The sequence below is a fragment of the Tupaia chinensis genome, unplaced genomic scaffold (assembly GCF_000334495.1).
Source record: "Tupaia chinensis unplaced genomic scaffold, TupChi_1.0 Scaffold142846_1, whole genome shotgun sequence".
Classification (NCBI taxonomy): Eukaryota; Metazoa; Chordata; class Mammalia; order Scandentia; family Tupaiidae; genus Tupaia; species Tupaia belangeri.
The window spans coordinates 2,069,279-2,081,245 of NW_006202691.1; the positions used below are offsets into that span (position 1 = coordinate 2,069,279).

Below are 11,967 nucleotides of genomic sequence, written 5' to 3' on the forward strand. Positions count from 1 at the left end.
CACTTGCCAGAAAGACAGAGAGAGAGAGAGAGACAGCGAGAAATCATCCCCCCAAGGGGGATGGCCACACGCACACACGTGCCCGGCGTGAGTTTAAGCCACTGGGTCTGGGACCGAACCACAGTCGACTACACGGGAGTCCAGCAACATAGCCATTTCGCCAACTGCTGGCCCCCAACTTATTTATTTTTAAAAATTTGACCAGAGAGAAAGAAAGAGAAAGTGAGAAAGGAAAGCTGCCCGGTCTGGGACTTGAACCATGGTCAGCCATGTGGGAGTCTAGTGCCTTAACCACCATGCCACCTGCTGTTCCATAGTACACAACTTTTAAAGTTCATGTATCTCTCCCATGAGTGGGCAAGATAGCCAAACAGCACCCACAATAGGGTCCTAAGGCCAAGATCCCCCCAGCCTTCAGCCAGCATGTGTGTGCCCAGTGTATTCAGGGAGGTCTCCAGACTTGAACTGGGAACCTTTCCATGAAGGATTGCCTCACGGAGCATCATGTTTTTCTGATGCACCACCATTGGGTGTCCTTGTATTTGTGTTATTGTTGTTTTTAAGAAATAAAAATCAAGGTCTGGCCCTGTGACTTTAGTGGTTAAGGAAGTCAGATCCCACGGGCCATCCGTGTGGTTCAAATCCTAGACCTGGTGGCTCAAAAAACACTCTGGGCATGTGTGTATGTGTGTGTGTGTGTGTTTTTTAAAAGTGCCCTCAACTTCCAAGTTTCAGCAACTTTTTGGGTCTAAGGACTTGTAATTTTACTAAAGGTAAAATAGGTCTCCTGTAAACTGTTTACTATAAATTTTTTGGTTTATAGATTTAAGTTATAAGCACACTGCATTAATATAAAGATATTCAAAAATAACTTTTCTTATATTCCATTTTATTTGTAAAAGATTTAAGAACTACTCAAAATCGAGCATTTGTTAGTTTGGATTGGCCTTCTTTATCACTCTTATTCAGAGAAGTTTTTACTATATTTGAAAGATTTAATCATGAATTTTTAAACACTGATTTTTAAAAATTCAAAATAATTGTTTTCTTTCTTACTGGGTTCTCATTTATAAGAAAATTATTTTTTCAAAATAAGATTGAGAAGAAAGCAGATAACTGAACGGGAAATGTTTATACCTTGGATCCTAGTTTTTCTTTTTAGTTGTTAGAGTGCAGGTGTGCTTGCCAGAGGCAGACAAAAAAAGAGAGAGAAAGAATCCCTGGATGGGGTATGGTCATGCTGCAATCCTTTCTCTATTTTTCCATCCTATCGGGATTTTGGGCATACACACACAAGTGACTGGAATGTTTTCTGAGTCACCAAGGACAGGATTTGAACTACAGTCAGCCATGTGGGATCTGGTTCCCTCAACCACTAGGCTATGGGGCTGACCATGGTTCCTTGAGTCCTGGACCTCGTGGCTTCAAAATCACACTAGGCATATGTGCATATATGCATATGTGCCCTAAATCCCAGGAGAATGGAGGAGAAGGGATTGTGGTATAGCCATCACCCTGGGGGGTCATTTCTCACTCTCTTTCCCTGTTTCTCTCTCTGGTGAGTACATGTACCCTAGGGCAAAAACCTAAATAACTAACTGTTAAAACAAAAAACTGCATGAAATAAAAACCTAAATAAACAAATACATAAATGAATGAACGAATGAATGAATGTTAAAGCAAAAAACTGCATGGAGCCAGCAGGTGGCATGATAGGTGTTAGACTTCCACATGGCTGACTGTGGTTCAAGTCCTGGACCTGGTGGTCTGAAAATCACAACGAATAAAAAGATAAATAGATGTTAAAATAAGTAAAAAAAAATTTTTTTTTTTGAGAGAGATTTTTGCCTTAGGGCATGTGCACTCGCTGGAGAGACAGAGACAGAATGCAAGAAATCACTTCTCATGGGGGATGGCCATGCTGCAATCCTTTCTCCTCCATTCTCCTCTTGGGATTTTGGGCATACATGCACATGTGCCCAGCATGAGTTCTAAGCTACTGGGTCTGGGACTTGAACCATTGTCAATTACATGGGAATCCAGTGATGCAACCATTTCGCCATCTGCTGGTCCCAATAAATAAATGTTTTTTAAAAAAATACTTCAAAAGAGCCATAATACAAAACAATAAAAATATTTCAAGGATCTCCAAAGATACCTAATTTAAGTCTCTGTACTGCTGTATTAACATATATCAATTTCTCAACCATAGCCCCTAACATTCATGTTTCTTCAATGAGGAATTGAGATCTCCACCCCTCTACCTGTGATGACCTTTTACTACAGTTCAAGAGATAAAGAAAAATGAGCATCTTTTCTACTGGCATTTTTTTTGTTGTTAAAAGGTGTGTGAGCTCCAGAGAGAGATGGGGTGGGGGGCGTGAGAAAGCACACTGCAGGGGGGATGGGCATGCTGCAATCCCCTTTTCCATTTCTCCTCCAAGATTTTGGGCATGCATGTACCTAGCATGTTCAAGCCACTGGGATTCAAACCAGTGTAGTCGGCTAGGTAGGATCCATAACCTTAGGATACCTTAACCATCATGCCACCAGCTGAACCAGCCTATTTTTTGGATCAATTCTTCTATAGATTATCCAGAGACTTAGTAGTTAGACAAGACTGAGAACTCTCTTGAAATCTGAAAGATGTTTTTGCCCTTTCTTTAAATATGTAATGACAATAAATTTCAGAGTATTTGAGCTGGGACCATGTGCGCGGACAACACCTCTCCTTTCATAACTCTGCCCAAGCACTTACTATAAATCTGACATTGTGCTTAGTATGCTTTATAAATTAGTCTTAACAACTTATATTACAGACTAGGAAACTAAACCTCAAAGATGTTATGTTTCTTACTCAAAATCCCACAGCTAAAAAGTAGCAGAGTCAAGACTGGAATTCAGGTCCATGTGACTTAAGAGCCAAGCACTCTTCACCAGCATCAAATCTCATTACCTTCATTTTCTATCTAAGTGATTTTTGATTTGTGATTTTTTTTTCCTCAACTAAAGCCTGCAGCTATCTACTGCTGCTTTTCAGAACTCACTTTTCGGTTGTTACTAGGACCTCTGTTTTCTCCAGCTGTGTTTGTGTCAGATCGCTATCTGTAAGAACAAAGAGAAATATATTAATACCATAGTAACACGTCGCTTTGTTCTAGTTTGGCTTAATATAGTCCTCTTCCTCTACAATATTTAAGATATATTTAGTTGGGGACCAGCAGGTGGTGTGGTGGTTAAAGCACTGGACACTTCCACTTAACTGACCATGGTTCGAGTCCTGAATTTGGTGGCTTGCTTTCTTGCTTCCTCCCTCTCTCTGTCTCTATCTGGTTAAATTAAAATAAATGAATGAATGAATAAAATTTTTAAAAAGCTGTATTTAGTTTAGATAAAGCCCTCTTTAAACATTTCATTCTGGAATCTATGTTCTGATGGTCTCCAGAATTAGAAAAAATGTGAATAATTCCAAAGCAACATGCATGTAATTCATGCAGACAATTTTGGAATTTCAACTTTAAAAAGGTACATTTAAAGCTATTAAAAATAGAGCAGCAAGTAACTATATACTTTTATATATGAATATTCACCCCTGAGATTGTTATCCCTTAGAAATTCTAGTTTTATGTCTTCGAAGGGAGCACTGTCACCCAGCAGACTGCCAAAACGCATCGTGAGCACTTACCTGTCTTTCCTACTCTTGGCACCTGCTGTACCTCATACACACAGTTCTGTGAGATACCTAGGTCTGGGGGCCAAATTGGAATAGATAAAATTCTCTGTCCCCGTGAAGACTGTTCCTGGCCAGATACCTAAACAAAATTTCAACAGGTATCTTAAGTGAATAGATTTTAAATAGTAAAGTTTATGTCTTAAATAAAAGGTAATCCAAGAATGCTGATTATGACCCTTTATTCATTATATTGAGTGATTATTTCTGCTTATAAAATCTTCTTCAAATACTGTGCACAAAGCACTTATACAAACATAACAATCTTTTCCTGTCCATGTTTTTCTCTAATTTGGATATCCAAGTGACCAACCACTTTGGACAAATACTACCTCTCCTTGTTGCTGCTTGCAATGTAGTTTCCTACTATGTCAAACACAAAGACAGACCAACTCTTTGAACTATCACTCAAAACTCCAGTGCTGGAGAATTAATTTTGGGTAAATATACCAAAGATAAGTGACCTAAAATAAGGAAAGGTAAACAGAATAAAAATAATAACATAGGATAGATTATATACTAAGCTAAAGAATTAAAATATCACTATGTAAAGGAAAACAATATATAAATATGAATGGTTTGCCAACTGTACTGTCCAAATCCATCACTAAAAATTTTGTCCTGCCAACTAGTGAGTAGTTCCTTAGCTGGGAAGTACCCATGTTTATCAGAGCTATTATTTTTCTTCTTCTCCCCCATTTGGTTTTTCTGCAGCTTGCTAATAATTCCTTGAAGCAGTATGTTGCCAGATAGATGGAAAAGATGACATTTAACCAAGTGTAATACTCATGAGTGGTGGCGATCACAGCTTGGTAAAGTGAGGGCACTGAATCAGCCAAGGTCTCAAACAGCTGGGTGATGACTACCCTCCTGTTACAATGAGCAGAGCAACTGACTAAGCCCACCTCCTAGGTACAATGAAATGAGTACTTACCTTTCCTATAGCAAGTCCTTCATAATTCAATTTTCCTTCCTTTATGAAACTATAGAGTGGAGAGCCAGGAACAGAATTAAAGTCACCACACATAACAATAGGACAGAAACTGCCATCTTTCTGATGGGCAACACTGGAAATCTCTGCCAGGAGCATTGCCAACTGGGTCAGCTTAATATCACCGCGCCTTGGATTGTACAACAGATGTGTATTAGCTACACAGATCGCAGGGGTGGCAGCACTTGGGATTTTGGGCTGCAAGAGTAAAACTAATCCGACATTGTCTCTGTCCAACAGAGGGATATCAGGGCGGTAGAATTCCACTGGGTTCACTGACAAGAGTGAAAATTTGGAATGTTTGAAGCAAATGGCACAGCCATCGGGTTTCCTTCCTGTCCGCATTTTATATTCACAGTGATAACCTACAAAAAAGAAATGAATTTAAAACAAAGGAATGTTTTTCTATAATATATACAAAGGGTCTTACACTGGAGCCTACACGGCGACTGTGGTTCGAATCCCTGGCCTGGTTATCCTGAAACATGCTGGGCACATGCATGAATGCCCAGGATCCTATGCACTGGAGGACTAGAGAAGAGGGACTGTGGCATGACAGACTGTAGAGGATACTTATGTCTCTTTGTCTCTCTCTATCAAGTGTCCACACACACATTCTATCATGAATAAAGAAAATATGTATTTTTTAATTCATGGAAATATATATTATTAAAAATACACTGCATGGATTTTAGAAGTTTTTTTTGTGCACCAAAATACTTCTTTAATTCCATTTTTCCACAAACTTTTTGTAGTTCCTTCATATATTTATCAAAAGAATAGCTCTCCTAGTATTTTTGAGCAATGTTTACCAGAATATATCTTACGAAACAGTAGTAATGTAATATGTTAATAAATACTGGAAGCGAATAAGTTTGGGAGTGGGTCTACTATGTCTCTACGGGCAGACTTAAGTCCTTAATACGCTGATGTGCACTATTTCCATCCTAGTGAAACCGAGAGTCATGCCGTCAGGAAGGCCTTATAATGACACATGCAGTCACTCTCCCACCCCACCTCTGCTCTTTTTGTTTATAACTCTTCCTCCCTTGCTCCATTTCTACCACACTGGCCTCTTCACTTCCCTTGACACACCACACTCTCAGGGTCTTTCCCTTGCTCTTTCTGCTACCTGGAAATTTCTAGGCATGGCTTATTCCTTCACCTCCTTTAGGTCTTGCTCAAGTGTCACCTTATCTAATTACTTTGTTTAAAACTGAAACCACCACCCTCAAGCTTCCTGCTTTTCTCCAGAAAGCTACTGTTACTTATTACTTTTCTCCACTATAATGTGGACTACACAGGGAGACTTTTTTATCTGTTTCAGCCAATGCGGTATCCCTGCTGCCCAGAACAGCGTATGGTAGAGTAGATGCTCAAAATATTTTTCCTGAATAAATGGAAAGTGGGCACATTTCTCAAATTTATATGAGCACAGATGACTTGGTTCTAAAGATTTCTAGTTTCCATTCATTAGGTATTAGTAGACACTGGAATTACAAGGATGAACTAGATAGAATGGTCCATATCTCACGCAACTCAGAATATTAGAGGTTAAGTGGTGGGCAGAGCAATTCTTGGGAAAGGAAGCAATTAAAAGATTTTTTTTTTTAACTCTTTTTTTATTTGAGAGGTTTTTCCTATAGGGCGCATGCACTCGCCAGACAGACAGAGACAGAGAGACAGAAAGCGAGAAATCGCCCCCCCCCAGGGGGGATGGTCACGCCACAATCCCTTCTCCTCCATTCTCCTCTCAGGATCCTGGGCACGCGCGCACACGCGCCCGGCATGAGTTTTAAGCCACCGGGTCCGGGACGTGAACCACGGTCAACTACGTGGGAGTCCAACGACATAGCCATTACGCTAACTGCTGGTCCCAGGAAGCGATTAAAAGATTTACAGGGGCAGGGAACCAGCAGTTAGTATAATGGCTATGTCGCTGGACTCCCACGTAGTTGACCGCGGTTCGAATCTCGGATCCGGCGGCTTAAATCTCACGCCGGGCGTGTGTGCGTGCGTGCCCAAGATCCCGAGAGGAGAATGGAGGAGAAGGGATTGCGGCGTGACCATCCCCCCTGGGGGGTGATTTCTCGCTTTCTGTCTCTATGTCTCTGTCTGTCTGGTGAGCGCACACACCCTATAGCGAAAACCTCTCCAAAAAAAAAAAAAAAGATTTACAGGGGCAGCAGGTGGCATGGTGGTTAAAGGTGCTGGACTCTCACATTGCTGGCTGCATGCAGTTCAAATCCTGGACCCAGCAGCTTGAAAATTATACCAGATGCACACACATGCATGACCAAAAATCCCAAGAGGACAATGGAGGAGAAGTGTCACAGCATGGCCAACGTCCAGGGATGATTCTCACTTACATTCTCCCTTTCTTTGTCTCTTATCTGATGAACGCACATGCCCAAAGCAAAAAAAAGATTCTTATACATTTTTTCATTTGAATTAAACTTATATCAACATAAAACTTCCTACTTCCAAAATGAAATACCTCTACCTTTTCTTAACTTTTAGAGGTATTAGGTTTTCAAAATTAAGATTTTTTTAGCCCAATCACACCACACAACTTTGTTAGCAAGTTATGCTTTAGTAACACACTTATCTTCAAAAGCAAATATAGCTAAAATAAAAGTTATATTGTACCCAACGATTCCAAACTTGGCCTTATCTCTGTTCCATAATGATCTTCTTGAACTTCTTGTAAACAAAGTACCTTGGAAGAAAAAAGTGGCTTGAATTAAAATAAAGAGAAGCAAACATATAAATATCAACTTTAAAAATAGGCTTCTACAAGCCTAACTTTAATGAGTTGAAATAAGATTTATAATCCTTTTTTCTCGTTGTTTATAGATCTACCAAATAAATGTTTTCAAGTTCAATTAATCTCAAAACCTGGCCTTTAATCATATAGTTTTCTTACTATCCAAAATCACCATTTCTTGGGTCCATCCCCCATAGCACAATTGGTTACACTCTATACATAGGGAGTCAGATACACATAGCCTATAGCAATTCAAATTTTGATCCTGGAGGCTTGAGATACATGCTAAGAGTGCATGTATACTGCCCCAAATCCTGACCTGATGGAGAAATGGAGGAAAAAAGAATATGGAGGTGGGGGGATAGGTGCTCTTATGGGGTTACTCTCTCTGGCAAGCACACACACCTACTGGCAATAATTTATCTATCAAAATATTTTTCCTGAATTTACCTGTTTACTAGTATTAGTTTTGTATGTGTGGTTTTTTTTTTTTTTAAGAGGTTGATTTCTTTCCTTCTTTTTTTTTTTTTTTTTTTTTAAAATTTTTTGCGGGGCCAACAACTTCAATAATTGGGACCACGGTTTGAGTCTTGGACCCGGTGGCTTAAAACTTGTCCTGGGCGCGTGTGCGTGCCTACCCAAGATCCCGAGAGGAGAACGGAGGAGAAGGGACTGCAGCGTGACCATCCCCCCTGGGGGGGTGATTTCTCGCTTTCTGTCTTTCTGTCTCTCTCTGTCTGTCTGGCGAGCACATGTGCCCTATAGCAAAAAACTCTCAAACAAAAACACAAGATTTTTGCCATAGGGTGAATATGTTTATCAGAGATTAGAGAGAGAGGAAACATAAGAAATCATGCCCTGGGGGAATGGCACAAAGCAATCCCTTCTATTCCATTCTCCTCTAGGGATGTTGAGCATGCCCGCACTCGTGCCTGGTGTGTTTTTCAAGCTGCCGGTCCAAGACTCAAACTGCAGCATCGGTTTTGTGTGATCCAGCTCCTTAACCACCATACCACCTGCTGGCCCAAGATGGATTTTTTTGAATGGTACCATCTAGATAAAATTTTTGCATGAAAGACTGCAATTTCAAACCAAAGGAAGTACTTACTGAATACGTGATACGTTGCCAGACACTGTCTAAAAACTGACCAACATTTAAAACTTTTGGGATCCTTCTTGAAAGGATTTTTACAACAACCATTAACAAATGACTCTTTGGGAGTCACTATAGTTTGTTAAAGATTGTTTCATCCCAGTGCTTAAATATCTTTCCTTCTTATATCCCAACGAAATGGATAAAGCCATTTAGTTCACAAATGCACAAGTAAAACATTTCAAGCCAACTTTTTTTTGTGGAAAGAATTTTGATAATAATTTGTACTTACATCTGCATCAAAGTGTTTAATTTCTTTCAGAATGTTAGGAAACCTGAAACTCCAGTGTAATACTGGCCGTCGACAGTGTCTATAAAGGTGTGAATTATCTTCCAATAAATCTTGTGAAAGTATATTATAGGACATCACTGAAAAGTCAAACTTGTTCTCACTGTCTTCACATGTGGTGTCAATGCTATTGTCTCCGAGGGTCTTTGTTTTTTCTTTATTGTGATTACATATATATTCCCAATTCCGTTTTATCATGCCTGTTAAAATGGACAAAATGTAAAGAAGTAATCAAAAAGAGAACAATCTCCTGTATAAGTATTTTCTTGCCTTTCAAAAATTTCCCTAAGGCAAATAAATAAAAAGTTTTTCTGTAGGAAATGGCAATATAACACTGAATAATTAAAAGTTGTCATTAAATTAATTACAAAGGCAGTAAAATGATACGTTGACTGACCAAGAGGTATAAAGCCATTTTGAAAGGATCTAACAAGTCAATCTGGAAGCTGATGGTATATCTTGACAAAGCCGAGCCTGTACAAGCATTGTGGTTTCTTACGCCCCTGTGGTTAACCAGTGGCTCTGCCACTGATGTGCTTAGCAACTCTAAAACCATAATAATATATCTGATGTCACAGCTGTCTTTTCTTCTTCTTTTTTTTTTTTTTTTGGATTTCTATCAGAGGATGAGAGAGACAGAGAAAGAGGGAAAGTGAGAAAATCACCCCCGAGGGAGGATGGCCATGCCACAGTTCCATCTCCTCCATTCTTCTCTAGAGATTTTTGAGAGCATACAGAAACATGTCCAGGGTATTTTTAAAGCCACCGGGTCCAGGACTTGAACCACAGAGTTGGCCATGTAGGATCCAGCACCTCAACCACCACACCACCTGCTGGTCCCACAGATGTCTTTTCAATAACACCATTTCACAGTGTACTGTATTGCCTATTAGTAAGAAAGGACCATCAAATTATCAAATTCCAGAAACAATTCTCAGTCTAGCTTACACAAGAATGAAGGGTACATAATGGCAATATACGGAAATAGTATTTAGTGCGGCAAACGCTAAAGTGGAACAATGCAAACAAAATGAACACTTTTCTTAATATATACCAAAGCAAAAGTTCAACATCACATGGTTACAAGATTCCAGTTAAATGATAATGGCAGGCTGGCAGACATAGCATGCAACGACCAGGAGTGTGTCACACTGATACTCTGCAAAGATGTACTCCGAAAACATGAAAAAACGGAAAAGCACGTGATTTTCTTACTACAGGCAGTCCTTGGCTTAGAAATAACCAGCCTGAGCCGGCAGGTGGCATAGTGGTTAGGAGCACTGGACTCCCACATGGCCGACTGCAGTTCGAGTCCTGAATTTGGCAGATTGCTTTCTCATTTGCCCTCTCTCTCTTGCTCTGTCACTCTTGTCAAATTCAAATAAATAAATAAAATTAAAATAGAAAAATAATTCTTAAAAACAAATAACCACCCTTTGTGTTAATGTGTGTATCTATATTTGTGTGTGTGTGTATGCATGTGCGCATGTGCACGTGCGTTTGTGTGCTTGAGTATATTTATGTATTTATTCACCTTGCTATTGTCTGGAAGCCTCCAGCCTCCCTTATTACTGCCATGGAAGTCATGAAGTCATGAGGAAAAACAAGACCTTTCAGAGAATATGTAAACTCAAAAGAAGAAAGGACAAACAAGAAATGGGAAAAACATGAAAAAACAGATTTGGAGATGGACTTTAAAGCATGATTAGCTCGTTCGAACACACTCAGCCTGGACAGCATCCTATGTCCTGTATGAATGTTTTCAGTTCACTGGATTACAATGCCTAAAAGTTCGCCAATTGAAAATTAAATTGAGGTTAAAATATTCTATACCCATAAAGAAAGGGTCTTTAAGAAGTTCATGGAAAATAAGTCTTATGAAAAAATTGTGCAAGGGGACCAGCAGTTAGCGTAATGGCTGTGTCGCTGGACTCCCACGTAGTCGACCGCGGTTCACGTCCTGGACCCGGTGGCTTAAACTCACGCCGGGTGCGTGTGTGTGCGTGCCCAAGATCCCGAGAGGAGAATGGAGGAGAAGGGATTGTGGCTTGGCCATCATCCCTGGGGGGTGACTTCTCACTTTCTATCCCTCTGTCTCTCTCTGTCTGGCGAGCGCATGTGCCCTATAGCAAAAAAAAAAAAAAAAAAAAAAAACAACCCACACACACTGAGTGTGTAATACTCAAAATCCTGAAAGGAGAATGGAGGGGAGAGGAATGCAGCGTGGCCACCTCTGAAGGGTACTGTCTCACTTTTTCTCTTTCTCTCCAGTGACCACACGTGCCCTATAACAAATTTAAAAAAAATAATAAAATAAAAAATAAAGCCATAATCTCATAGAGACCCAGATATACCTCACTGCCTGCAGTGCATCAGAGAAAATAAACAGTCCTCTAAGTTCAGAGGATGATTTCTCAGCAATTTGTTGGGATGGTGGGGAGGAGCGCACAGGTCAAGAGCTGAAGCAGCCATTACAGCAAGTGTTGAAATAGCCTCAACTCCCACTCTACTGCCTGGTCCCTAGAAGCAATCTCCAGTAAGTGAAACAGGAACACCTCCCGTGAATTACATGAACCACAAAATAATTTGTGATAGGAGCATCATTTATTTTGTGTGCATGAAAAACCTTAGCCCACTTTAGACAGTATCTATCACAGGACAAAGAAACATTTAGAAAAAGCAGTTCTTGATAAGTGCTCATTTTTCTATTACTTTCCATGGTTCTCAAAAACAGCTCATCAATGACAATGTATGCTACTCCTCATGTTCTCTTCACTGTTACTAGGGCATTTTACAAGTTCTTTTTCCATTGTTCATATCCGCCAACACTAAGTACAAATGGTTTTTCTTTTGTAGTAACAGAAAACAAAGCAAAAGTTCATTTATTTCATGTGGAACCTCCTAGGATAAACCACAAAGCGCAGTGTGTAGGAAGAGTTCACATAGGCCTGAGACCGCCACCCTTGGAAAAGCCAGCTGCCAAGGTTGGCCCTTGGCTAGTCCAGTTTCCGCCACTGATGCACAACTTTCCACTCAC

At 40.0% G+C, this 11,967-nt stretch overlaps 1 protein-coding gene across 2 annotated transcripts in view; it reads right to left on the minus strand.

Annotated features, from left to right (window-relative positions):
• Nucleotides 1–11,967, minus strand: part of ANGEL2 (angel homolog 2) — a 45,049-nt gene that overhangs the window by 8,410 nt on the left and 24,672 nt on the right. Inside the window, exons 1-5 of one of the 2 annotated variants that reach the window (XM_027766378.1) lie at nt 8,874–9,132; nt 7,371–7,440; nt 4,665–5,086; nt 3,686–3,812; nt 3,048–3,105 (exon numbers count right to left, since the gene is read on the minus strand). In XM_027766378.1, the coding sequence (XP_027622179.1) occupies nt 3,048–3,105; nt 3,686–3,812; nt 4,665–5,086; nt 7,371–7,440; nt 8,874–9,128 (932 nt within the window). In that variant the 5' untranslated portion in view covers nt 9,129–9,132. Of the gene's footprint in view, nt 1–3,047; nt 3,106–3,685; nt 3,813–4,664; nt 5,087–7,370; nt 7,441–8,873; nt 9,133–11,967 lie in introns of those variants that run through there. The other variant, XM_027766377.1, reaches the window with a different exon arrangement.